At 41.0% G+C, this 12,367-nt stretch overlaps 1 protein-coding gene across 3 annotated transcripts in view; it reads right to left on the reverse strand.

The window, feature by feature from the left end:
* Positions 1–5,877: 5,877 nt before the first annotated feature.
* MAPK6 (mitogen-activated protein kinase 6) overlaps positions 5,878–12,367 on the reverse strand; it is a 31,746-nt gene continuing 25,256 nt past the window's right edge. For all 3 annotated transcript variants that reach the window (XM_059823974.1, XM_059823973.1, XM_059823975.1), the window contains exons 4-6: positions 9,735–9,899; positions 8,874–9,075; positions 5,878–8,236 (exon numbers count right to left, since the gene is read on the reverse strand). In XM_059823974.1, coding sequence (XP_059679957.1) covers positions 7,138–8,236; positions 8,874–9,075; positions 9,735–9,899 — 1,466 coding nt within the window. In that variant the 3' untranslated portion in view covers positions 5,878–7,137. The remainder of the gene's footprint in view (positions 8,237–8,873; positions 9,076–9,734; positions 9,900–12,367) is intronic.

Consider the following 12,367-nt stretch of genomic DNA (forward strand, 5'->3'; position numbering starts at 1 on the left):
TGTGAGAGCCTCCCTGCTCCCGGAGCCCTCTGCAGACAGACAGCCCTGCGCAGACGGACAGCCCTGCAGCCCCGCTCCTTTCCAACATCCTGTTTTCACCAGGGTTATTTTAATCTCCCTGTTTCCCATCATATTTTTCCTCCTGCCCATGCCAACGCAGACTGCAATTCCTGGCAGGCAGGGTGGAAATCTCCTCCCCAGGCTGCACCAGCCTTCGGAGGATGAGCCAGACTCTCCCTTGGTTGTGCCTGGCTCTGCTCCGCTGCTGGCACTGGTGCCTGCCACTGGCCCCAAACCCCCACCGTGGCCAACTGTCCACAGCAAGTCATTTGAGTTCACTCAGCCATTGACTAGTTCAAGCAGCTCTGTGCTTCCGTATTCTGCTGCATGATGGCTGAAGAACCAAAAAACCTGCTCCGTTGCTGACATAATTAAGCTTTTATCAAGACTCGAGAAACGAAGCAATGATTAACTACCCAAGTAAGAGCCATACAGGTAGGGACAGCCAGACTCTTCCATGCTCTTCCCAGCTAGTGGCGAATTTTTGGTGTGCAGCTGCAAAGTGTGAGCTGCCTGATGGCTGCCCAGCTTGCCACAGCTCCACCTGGGCTTTCAGGGTTTGCTTTACTCTCAGATTTCCTCTGTCCTGGATGATGAATCTCCTCGCCCTGAACAGGTCCCTAAGCCAGTCACGGTGAGGTTTTGTACCGTGTCTCGCTGGAAATCGATGCTGGACTCTAAGTGATGCAGTTAGCAACGTCAATAGAAATATGGCTGTAAGTGCCAGCGATACCCAAAGGACATTGCTGTCTGCTCTGCACTCCAATAGCTGCATAGACTGGCACCTTGCTCCTTCACAGGGCTTGGTGTGGTGTAAAATCGAGAAACTCAAATAGCTGAGGGTCTCTCTGCACAAAGCAAGTAAAAAGAAAATAAAGAATCGTGAAAAAGCAGTGAAAAACCATGCATAAGGGTCCAAAAGATAATTTAGCATGTAGAAGTAACTTAATGTTTCAGTATGTGTCAACATCAAATTTACTAAGAAACTCTGTAGAATTAGCAGAAAAAATCTGAGGCAGACACAACACAAAATGAAACCCAAACCCATCTGCTTTCTTCATCATAGGCTTTAAAAATGTGTCTGCTAGTTATCCAGCTATTTCAAGAACTGTACTGTTTTAAGTCTCTATCCAAACAAACACAGAAGTCACAATAAATCCATCATTCAGTTATTCAGGTCCATGACTTCAAATGATTAAACATGATAAAATTCAAGACAGACATTAAATGGAAATGTTGTCTCTCTACAGCCTCTAGCACTGAAGATTTAAGCTCTAATCCAGCCTGAACGGCACCCCCAAGAATGAGAAAATGTCCTTTTATTGCCACAGTCCAGGTTTGGAGCATTCACAGCTGAAGCCTGAGCTGCAAGCTACAAGTGTGTCTAAGGATCAACCATGCTGTAAAGCAGAAACGCTACCTTGGTTACACTTGTGGTGTGGAGACACCTTTTTGGGAAGATGCTGTGGAGATGATGACACGGGCAAATGCCTAGGTTTATGCTTACCTTGCACTGGCCATGGTGGGATGAGTGTGGCAAAGAAGCCTCCACGCTGTACAGCACCGGAGCCTTGGGGTATGGCTTAAGGAACATGGCAAAAGTCAGATATATAGGAAAGCCTGTTTTTTTATTACGTCTCCCATCTGTTCTGAGCGTGGCCAGCAACCTTTAACCAAGAGGCAGATCACCCACACGCCTTGGACTGTACCCAGCCATGAATGACTACTAGAAGAATATAATAAGCCTAAACCAGAAGTTACAAGAAATTTGGAAAAATCAGAAGTGTAGGCGAAGGCACAGGTAATGTGGAACTATACCGAATTAGGACAAAAGATATCAGCCTTCTACCAATTAGGAAACAAACGTTAAAACTGAAAAAAAACCCAACAAACCATCAGCCACCAATTTAGTAATTACTCCCTACCCTAGAAGCACCGGTCGAGTTTATCAGTAAGGGTAGATTAACCCAATTACCCACTAACACAGAAGGAGAAGTCCTTCCCCACGTCCCTTTCTGCATAGCCATGCTCTTACCCAGCGGCCCTCCATCCCCAGGGACAGCAAGGGACCCCCGGCCCCGTGGCAGTGCAGGATGCCCTAGCCAGAACGGGAGCCCAGCCACCCCACCTGCAGTCCTGCAGGTAATCACAGCCCAGCATCTTTATTTTATCAACAAGGGAACCAAAGCCGGGGAGGGCGAGCGGCTTGTGAAAGGCAATGCTATCGCTGGCTCCAAAGCCAGACAAGTCGTAAGTTCCCTGTCCCACACCCAACTGCAAAAAGCACACTTTCCTATTTCATACCACACATAACATCCAGGCTGGGTGACATAAAGTTTAAAAGTAATTTTGGCTGCAGTAGACCAGCAGATAGATTACAAGAGGAATTTGATTATCAGAGTTCACTATAGAAGGGCTGCTTTGCAGCCAGGATGCGACAGGCAGATCCCAGAGAAAACCCAATGACATTATGCGACGGCTGCTGCCGGCTATTGACACAGCTATTCGCAGAGCGTGGCCGTACCAGGCTATCACCACGTCCACATGGGCTACTGGGGCAGAGCTCCCTCCGCACACAGCCTGGTGCATGCAAATCACCTTATCAGCGACGCTAATTCTCAATCGAAAGAAGTCATTGAACTTTTCAACAGTCAACATTTTAAGGAGTTCTCAAATAGCACTTGGAGTAAGCAGATAACCATTTTAAATATAGAGACACTGGAATGGAAGCCCGAGTGTGCTGGGTGCCAGTGGTGATCTGGATTATTTGCTTGTTACTAAATACACCGCAGTGTTACTTCCCAGGTTGTTCAGCTCAAGTCTGACGCAAACAGTGGCAGAACAACAAACAAGAATTTGCGGGATTTTGTAAGCACTGAAATAATTCAAGGAATAAGGAACGAATGGGTTCAGGGCTGCTGTTGCTCAGGATTGCATCTTTGCAAGAATGAGGACAATTTACCATTTAATTACGTGTAAAGCCTACTGAAGGCTTGACAAGCACTTCCAAATCTCAGCAACAGAAAAGCAACATGAGTATAAATAAAGGAAAGAAGACTTGTGAGAGCAGATTTAGTTCAAGGATGCTTTTCCCCTCTATTGATACCCAGAAATAATCTGCACTGCAGCGTGTCACTGAATTCTTCAGGACCCTAACTAATTCTCTGTGTTTTGCAGTATACACGCCTGTAGAGCAGGGGATGAAAGTCCATGCGTGGAAAAACTTGCTACTTCTGACTGTTGCGGAAGGGGACAGAAAAAAATAGCACAAATAGCTCCAGAGCAACATTAGTTGCATATGGAAGAAAAACTCAGGAGGAAGCCTCCCCCCTGTAAAAAAGGCATTAAAAACCTGTCTGCAAACTAACGCCTCCAGGCAATAAGCCAGACCAAAGCAAGAATTTAGCAAGGCTTTATACGTATGTACCAGGCACACTTCTAAGAACTTCTACAGCACAGAAAAAGCAATAGCAAGGTGACAGGAAAACAAAGTAAATCAAGGCATACAAATGTAGCTGCAGGCAGCGGACTCATTGCTGCAGATAGAGGCTGTCCTGCTGAGCAGGGCTGGAGGAGAGGCAGCAGCAGGGACTGCCCAGCTGCCCCAGTTCCCAGCTGGTGTACAGAACCTCCTGTCCCGCCTACAGCCCCAGCAGACCAGCTGGGCTCAAGGCAAAGACTAGCTGAGACGCGCTACTCCTGCTGTAATCATACCATTAACAGCAGCGTGGGCAAAGTCTTATATAAATAGCCAAGATTATATATAGTAACTCTCATTAATTAAAATTAAATACAATTGCGGGAAAGTTAACTGACCATGACTGAGAACTCCTGATCAGAACAAACCGTTCAGCATTGTGCCAGTTTGCAATTATTAGATTTCATGTGATGACAGTACATGTAACATGTGCTGTCCTGGTCTGTTCAGTAAGGGTAAACATCACCTCTTCGAGCTGAAGTTCTAGTTAGATATACTTTAAAATGCTGCCTTTTAACCAAAGACCACATAGAAAAGAAAAGGTAATTTTAAAAGATGTTTAACATCCTCATTTCTTTATTTGCTTTTCTGTTAAATACGGGCGTTCCATTTTACTTGGCAAGCACCGTGGCATGAAACAGTGGTCCCTTTATCTGGCTTATAATTTAAGCCTCTTCCATAATTTGTTTTTAAAGACAATTCAGTTGCTAGGTCTCAGCCAAAGGGCTACACATATAACTGTCTTATTTTTTTCTTGCAGGGATGTGCATGGCCAATGAGTGTGGGACAGAAACCATCTTCTACGCGCTGGGAACACCCCGTGAAACTGTGCACTTTCTGCAGACTGCTCTCCCAACACAGGACTCCTGCGGTTCACCAAAGGAGAACCCCACTCCACACACAGAGTATCTTCACTTTCTGCCAGTAGATCTCACTTTGCATGGTCCTTATGAAGCACTTCTACTTTCTTTAATCATCTCCACATAGGGAATTACTTCTCCTTAATAAGCCAGACTGCCTAGCTGTACCCTCCAATGATCCGTGGATGGAGCCTGTTATGAGAGCAGGGTTTTCACCAAAGCAGCCAGCAGTGCCTGTACAGCATTGCTCCCCCACCACAAATAGAAGTCAAAGGCAGCAAAGCACCGTGCTGCATTTAGGCTCAACACTTAACTCTCCCCTTCTTCGTTGAGTGTAAAACGTTCCCTTTCTAACATTACAGGCTTCTTAAGCACTGTTGAGTTTGATTGGTGTTCTTGAAGAAGAAAAAAAGAAGAGACTCCATTTGCACAAGATGTTTTGAAGCTGAATTTTGTTTCTAGTTTCTAAGCACTTCCCACCCACTGCTTTCATCCAATCTCAGCAAAAAAACTACCACACCACTTCAAACCAGTCCCTCGCCTAGGAAACAGGGCAACCAGCTGTTTCCTCCCCCTGCAGCCCCATACATACAAAATGATGTGGCTACTTAAACCTTCGCATACTGTGCCCAAGGACAAACACTGGGTCCCAAGGGGACTACCCAAGTGACCATTTTCTGCCATATTGAAGGGGCAGCTCCTTCTTTTAAGTGAGTTGCAGCTGTGGCACCTGCCAGAGGAGCGGGGGAGGACAGATGGAAAAATTTGGAGGAACTAAGAGAGTCATGGAAAAAGTTGTAGGAGTTTGCCAGAAGATGTAGCTTTATTGTACAGCTAATTAGCTCCCTCAGGAATGGTTCTGACGGGAGGAACTGGAAGAGAAATACATGCTGTTCTTAGGGCTTGCTGCAACAGAGACCGGATCTGCACATTTTGAAACATCCCGTAGGAGTTACCTGGTCCTGCTCCTGGAATGTCCTTGTGAAAATGCTCCAGACAGGCTCTTGGCTGAGGGACCTGCATGATTACCTTCACTCCAGGTTGCCAGTGACATGAAAGTGCTCATGCATGCTCACAGCAGCTTTTCCACTTTAACACTATTCTGTCTCAAAAGCTGATAAAACAGTAATGCTCACTTACACTCTGGAAGTAAATTGTATTTTCATCATGAATGGTTACTGACACTACCGCACGCTTATGCTTTCATGACGATACCATTACACAAGATTTTCTTAAATACAGTCCCTAGGCACTGGGACAGAAGTATACTTCTGGAATCTCCTTCCAGGGCACTGCATCCCCAGCAGCAGCACTTCCAGGGTAGACTGCAAGACAATTTCTCAGGCTTCCTTGAGCACCTTGTATGAGGGAGCGCAGGCAAGCAGGCCTGCCTTCACAATACAGCCAGCTGCATTACAGTAGCAGCTCTTAATCCTTCCCTGTACAAAGCATCAAAAAACAACAGTCATTTTTGCTGGCCATGTTTTTATTTGTTTTTAGTTTTCAACAGGGGAGCCAATGATACATCCAGTATTTCAAGAAATCAGAAGGTAAAACAAATTTCAGAAGACCGAGATGCTACATGCTATATTTAACCTAATTTTATTCATGCTTGCTTTCGAGGGGGGCTGGGAGCGGGACAGGAATCATTCAGTAAAAACATACAGTAAAAACAAAATGTCTCACCATATAGAACTTTAACCTACAGTAATGTTGTACCTTAATTATTTCCATGCACACAACTAACATTACAAAATTTTTTAAAAATGAACACAATTAAGACTTCTAGGAGCATTTGATAAAGCAATTCCTAATTTCTTCTGTAGAGATCAAGCACCTCCAATTACAAATTCCTATACACAGTGAGTGCTTTACTTGAAATGAAAACTAAAAAATAAAAATAAAAAAATGTATTGGATAGCCTCAGAATAAGCCGATGTTAATATATATCCAGCTATGTAGGCAATAAAACCATAGTGCTAAACAAAAACTTTTATCTGAAAAGTAACTCAAAAATTAAGTTGACTTTCTATAATTACAGAAATATACTTATTTGCTAAAATAAATAAAAGTGCTGCATATTAACACTTCACTATAAAGAATGCATACCAGAACATTTATAAATATTGAATGATTTTCAATAAGAATAGCTACTACAATAATGCTGGCTAAATAGAAGTGCATAATGAGAAGCACTATGGGTGGTTAATGTTTTGCCACATACTGCTGTTACCTTGAGGTAGATAACACATGCGTACCAAATTCTGCATTCATTTCAGTTGCTGCTGGTATCATGTGTCTAAGAAATGTGTACAGTATGAAAAACTCTAGAATATGCATGAATGAAAAAATGTTTTGGGAAAAATAGATATTTTCATGCAATTATGTACAGTCTCACTGTGTAAATTTCAAGGCAAGGTTCTTTTTCTGCAAAACATGGACACTGTTTTACTGAGAGAATGTTTTTTACTTGGTTTAGTGCATTTTTTGTTACCTCCTGCATTTTGCATTATTTTGCTCTATTCTTTAATTTTGTGTGCAAACGACATGCCAGTTTAAAAACAAAACTAACTCATGTATAGAAAGTAATTCTGGATTGTAAAAACAATGGTAAACAGAAAACTAATGAAATCCATACCAAAATTACACCGTCTGATTCAAGTAAAAAAATTACTTACACTAGTAATAAAAAAAGACAAACACATCTCATGAATATAAAAGAAATGTCTGCTGAGTGTTTTAATTTAGATGTTTCAGAATGCTGCTGTACGTTTTGTGAGGAATTTGGGGAGATGATTTCATAGCAGAAGGCGTTAACGTGGCCTGTATCGATTTCAGTGGCGAACCAACAGGGCTGTGAAACTGAGGAATACCTATAGCCTCAAGCTGCTTATTGAAGAGGAGTTCTCCACTGTTACTGAGAAAGCTCTCTTCTCTTTCCTTCTCCCCAAGCTTCCCCTCTTCTACTGGCTCAGGTTCTAGCATTTCAGCATCTTCTTTCTTACTAAAAAATTTGTCCAAATAACTGGTGTAAGTATTTTCTTTTTCAACTTGTTCATCTTTCCTTACTTCACAACAAAACTGGTTTATGAGGAAGCACTCCTCCCCACTACTTACAAACTGACTGTCCCAAGAAGTCTGGTACAGAGCTTCTAGCTGTGCCAAATTAGCCATTCCTTTCTCCTGCTTCTCTCTGCTTACTGACTTTGATATTAATCCTTTCAACTCTATTTGAGACACTGAGCTATTCAAGTCATTTAATTTATCAATATCAGTAGACTCGCGTTGTAAACTAAGCTGAATGGTTTCTGCTATAAATGAATCAAAGTCAAATCCTTGATTCTTCTCCCTTTCTTTTTCAACAAGCTGCTGTGATGCTTCCTCAAGTGCTATCTGAGCTTTCACCAACCCATTCTTTTCACATTTAGACTTGCCTTTCTTATCAGACTTTTCTTTGCTCTGTTCCTTCCAGTTTGAAAGATCTATAATAAGCTTGGGCTCATAGTAATGGTTAACTTCACTGTCTCGCCAAACTAAATTATCTAGGTATGAAGATGACCTCATTTTGTAATTACAAGTGTGACTACATTCCAGATCACAATACTTGTTTTCATGGTGATCTGAATACTGCCAGCAAGGCTCAGTAGAGAAGTGGGTGTCAAAGGCAGGATCCTCCAGATACTTTTCACGATCTCCATCCAAATATTTGCGAGGATCTACTTGCACTTCTTCTTCATCAGTAACATCAGAAAGAGCCCTTGGATCACGTTGAACTTCATCAGCTTCATAGTTATTATGAATAGGCCAGTCATGGTCTGAAAGCTGACTTTCATGGTATCTGTAAAACAATTTACTAAGCGTTAGCAGCTAAAAAAAGTCTTGAGCTCCCAAGACAGAGACAGTTAAGCTTAGAAATTCCCTTACAGAATAATGACAATTCAACATAGATAAAATTTTTCCTCAATGCAATCGGGTACCTCTCCCAGGTTTTTAATTTAATCTAGCATAAAGCAATCCTCATACACACATCTGAAAGGCTGAAGTCCAGAATTATGTACAATAGCTCACTCCATTTACAGAACTCTTCCTTAAAGTGTGTTTAACTGACTTTAAATGACTACTGTAAATCTCTTCACTATTACACGTGCTAAGTATTGGACAAGGCAATCATACTTAAAACTCTCTTCCTTTAAAGTTTATTTTTTAGAAAAATATTTTGAGGGAAAAAAGTAATGGAGAGATTAACTTTAGAATCTAAGAGTCCTGAGTGCATCTTGGGAATGCATCAGCATATCCAAGTCAGTTTAATAAACTATAAACCCAATGACAATGCACTGCCTATAGGGGAGAAGTTTATTCTCAGGTCAACTTAAAGAAGAAACAAACAGAAAAGGAAATTATGACCATGAAGCAACATTACTTCAAGCATGCAACCATTCAGTTATGTTACACGCCACAGTAAGTGATAAATTTACCTTTCCCAATTATAAATATGGCTGTGACTTTCATCCATCAGCAGAATATCATCAACCTCATCTTCAATGTGAAAAGGATGACTTGAAATCGGCTCATCCGTTGGAAAGGAGTAAATGCTCATGTAAGGATGGGACAAAGCTTCTTCTGCTGTCAATCGATCCATGGGACTAAATGTCAAAATTTGCTCCAGAAAGTCCAGTGCTGCAGAGAAAAAGTTACCATTAAATAGGAGAAAAATGACATTTCAGACCTCCAGAAATCAAGATTAAGGTGCACGGCTTTGCTCTAGAGGTGTGCATTTGCTTAAAAGGTAGCCACCTGTGAAGTATTAACTACTGACACTATACTGCCAAATATGCATTCTGTAGCCATAGGAAAGCTAGAAGAGTAGAGGTCAAATCCAAGAGCAACAATAATTTAACTTAAAGCAGGAAAAAAATAAGAAGAGGCAGAATGCTTCAAGCTGAATCAGTATCCACCAACAGCTACCATGAAACATTGCTGTCAGTTTGGTTGGGGGGGGCGACTTCTTTTAAAAAGATTTGAAAGACAGTTGTTTTAAACTGACTCCATTCCAATGTTCCCTTCTGTTTAGAAGGCCAGTGTCTCAAAACAGAGCAATTCCATCAGTTTTCCAGTGCAAACAGGTCCAGCAGAGATTCACCGTTCTACTCCAAAGATGACCAAGTAGCTATCATGTAAGCAAAATATTTTTTATTACAGCAGAAGACAATCCTTCAGAGAACACAGGGATTCTTCTAACTGAAGCTTGCTTTTAACAATTACACATGTGCACTATAAAGTTGACGACTATTTTATGATTTTGAAATACAGGAAGCATTTTTTTCTGAATTACTTACCTTCAGGACTGATGCCTGGAAGCAACTGAGTTAAAGGTTTGTGTGGCTCAGTCATATCATTTCTAATGTAAACTGGAATTACACTGAGAAGCTCCTGACGGTCCTCCTCATGTACAACAGGAATTGATTCTAGAATCAACTGCATCTGTTCAAGTTCATGCGCACCTAAGCACCAAGAGAAAATACAAGCTGCCATTTCAACTTCACACACATTTCAACTTCTGATCCCTGTATGTGAACGGCATGTCAAACTTTTGTGCTCTGACCTGCTATTTTCAGTAGAAGATTATTATCTCCTACAACAGAGGAAACGCTGAAGTTCTAAATTTGAATGATAATAAATCTGAAGAGCTCTTAAAAATGCTGGAGCATATGAAGAATTACACAGCTGCTACACACAGATAAAGCAACCTAACCTTAAGCTTTTGCAAGGATGTTTTCACCATGGATGAGGTACTCCACAGCAACACTCTATCTTTCTGTTATATAGTATATACTGCAATCCTCCCCTTTCAACTGATCCACTTAATTAATTCAATATTTGACCTCATCTTTTGAATTACATGTCCCTTATTAATAAAAACAGTAGTGGTTTAGCTCAGCAGGAGATCTTACAGGCCACAACCATTTGTATTAACATTCTACTCTGAAACCCTGTATTACTGTCAGGTGCAAGACAAAAACCACCTGTCAGTTAATCAGTGTAATCTCGTTTAAAAAAAGTACTGTATTATGATTGAAATTATAGTACACTTTTAGCACAATCTGAAGTTTCCCTGGGTAAAGAACTGTAAGGGCCTATACAGCAGGTGAATTTTGAATAATGAACGGCATCTATATTCAGTACCAGTGTAGCTGGAGTACCCAGAAATACAGCTTGTCTACCTCAATTTATTGTTCAGCTCCAAGAAGCGTGTAGCACCCTAGAGATTCAACTAGCAGATTAAACTATATAGGATTATTTGCATGCCAGTGTTTCACCAAGCAGCTCTGGGCAATCATCAGCGATACTGATGCATGTGAGATTATATACAAAAATAAGTGGGCCCAGAAAGAAACTGTACCATCTCAAAATCTATGCGCTATCAGTTCTCTTCAGCAGTTTGCATGACAGTCTGTACTGGACATCCTACCACATATCTGCCAGATGACTTAAGAAAAGCTGAGGCAAAGTCACTACAGAAAATTTGACCAAGACCTATGTTCCCCAACTGAATCAGTCCCTTCCTTGTGTTAACTTACTTGCTGGATTGAAAAAGCTGTTTTGCCCTCCTACTTCAGACTATTACAAATTACTTAATATAATCTATCAGATGTTATACTGTCTGTAATTTGCTGGAAAAGAGATTCTACTGTATCATTATTTCAGGTCCTATCCATCCTAAAATTAATCAGCTTTCTTTGGACTGTAAATGAAATGAGCATTTTAAAATATTTATTTAGAAGAAAGAATTACAGAAGTTGTTTGGAACAGCTATTGAATTCCTCTGCCTCAACTTCCCTTCCTTCCCTCATCCCAGGTATTCTGCAATTTTAATCTGCATTCTTCCTTTCCATTCCCGTCAGCTTTCCAGACAGTAGGATTCCTAAGGGATGGTTCAGAAGTAGACAGGAAGTTGCAAATTAACCAAATCAAACCCTCCAAACAACTTTGCAAAAGAATTTTATTCAGAGTCTCAGGACAGGCTAACTGTCGTATTTCCAACGATTTTCCCTTTCCAAATGCATGATGTTAAGAAGTCCACTCTTTAGATCATAAAACTATGGCAGTGCTAAATTATCAGAGGGACGCATCCGCATCTAAAATATTTTTCTAGGTATCTACACAATGTCATTATGGCACATAACCAAGCCTATAGACCTAGGATTTTGGTTACTAAGACTGAGTTTAAAAAAAAATAAAATCTAACTCATTACACAGGTATTACACCAATAAAAACTTTTGGTGTTTGCCAATGTTACTTAAAAAAACCAAACCCACAATGCTAGCAGTTGCAATCAATCTATGCTGAAATCCACAGACTTTCTCCCACTATTTCACTATTTTCCAGTAGAAGTGCTTGATGCAACAGAAACCTAATAAATCTCTTAGCAGACGAACATTTAATACACTGGGGACATTACTCCAATAGTCAGTAACTCAAAGAGTTAGCAACTCACTGCAAGTTAAGAAAAGCCTCTTTGCATATTAATCACCGATTTCTATAAAATAATGATTTCAAGGTGACAGTACTCCATTAGTAGTACTTAATGGGAAAAAGCACTTAATTTCATTACCTTGACATACAACGCTAAGAATTACTGCAGAGGTGTGCTTTTAGTCCACATGTATCTAAAGGAATGTGAACTTTGAAATGCAAGCTCAGTTCTTAGAGGTTTTATCTGTATTACCCCAGTAATTTAGACCAACAGGAGCAAATCCAAAAGCGAGCTTGAATAAGACAGCTGCTGCTAAGGCCCCAGGGTGCACACAAAATAAACATTTCTGGGGTTTACTCTAGACTAGCTCATCTGCTCCCATGGACTGAATGCCCATCAGCAGGTGAAGCTCATTGGGTGATGTCCTACAGTGGAAATGGCAGTTTCATTTTATCTAGAAAGACTCTAGTTTGTGCACTGAGCTAAATCAGCAA

This window comes from Gavia stellata, chromosome 13 (assembly GCF_030936135.1).
Source record: "Gavia stellata isolate bGavSte3 chromosome 13, bGavSte3.hap2, whole genome shotgun sequence".
Classification (NCBI taxonomy): Eukaryota; Metazoa; Chordata; class Aves; order Gaviiformes; family Gaviidae; genus Gavia; species Gavia stellata.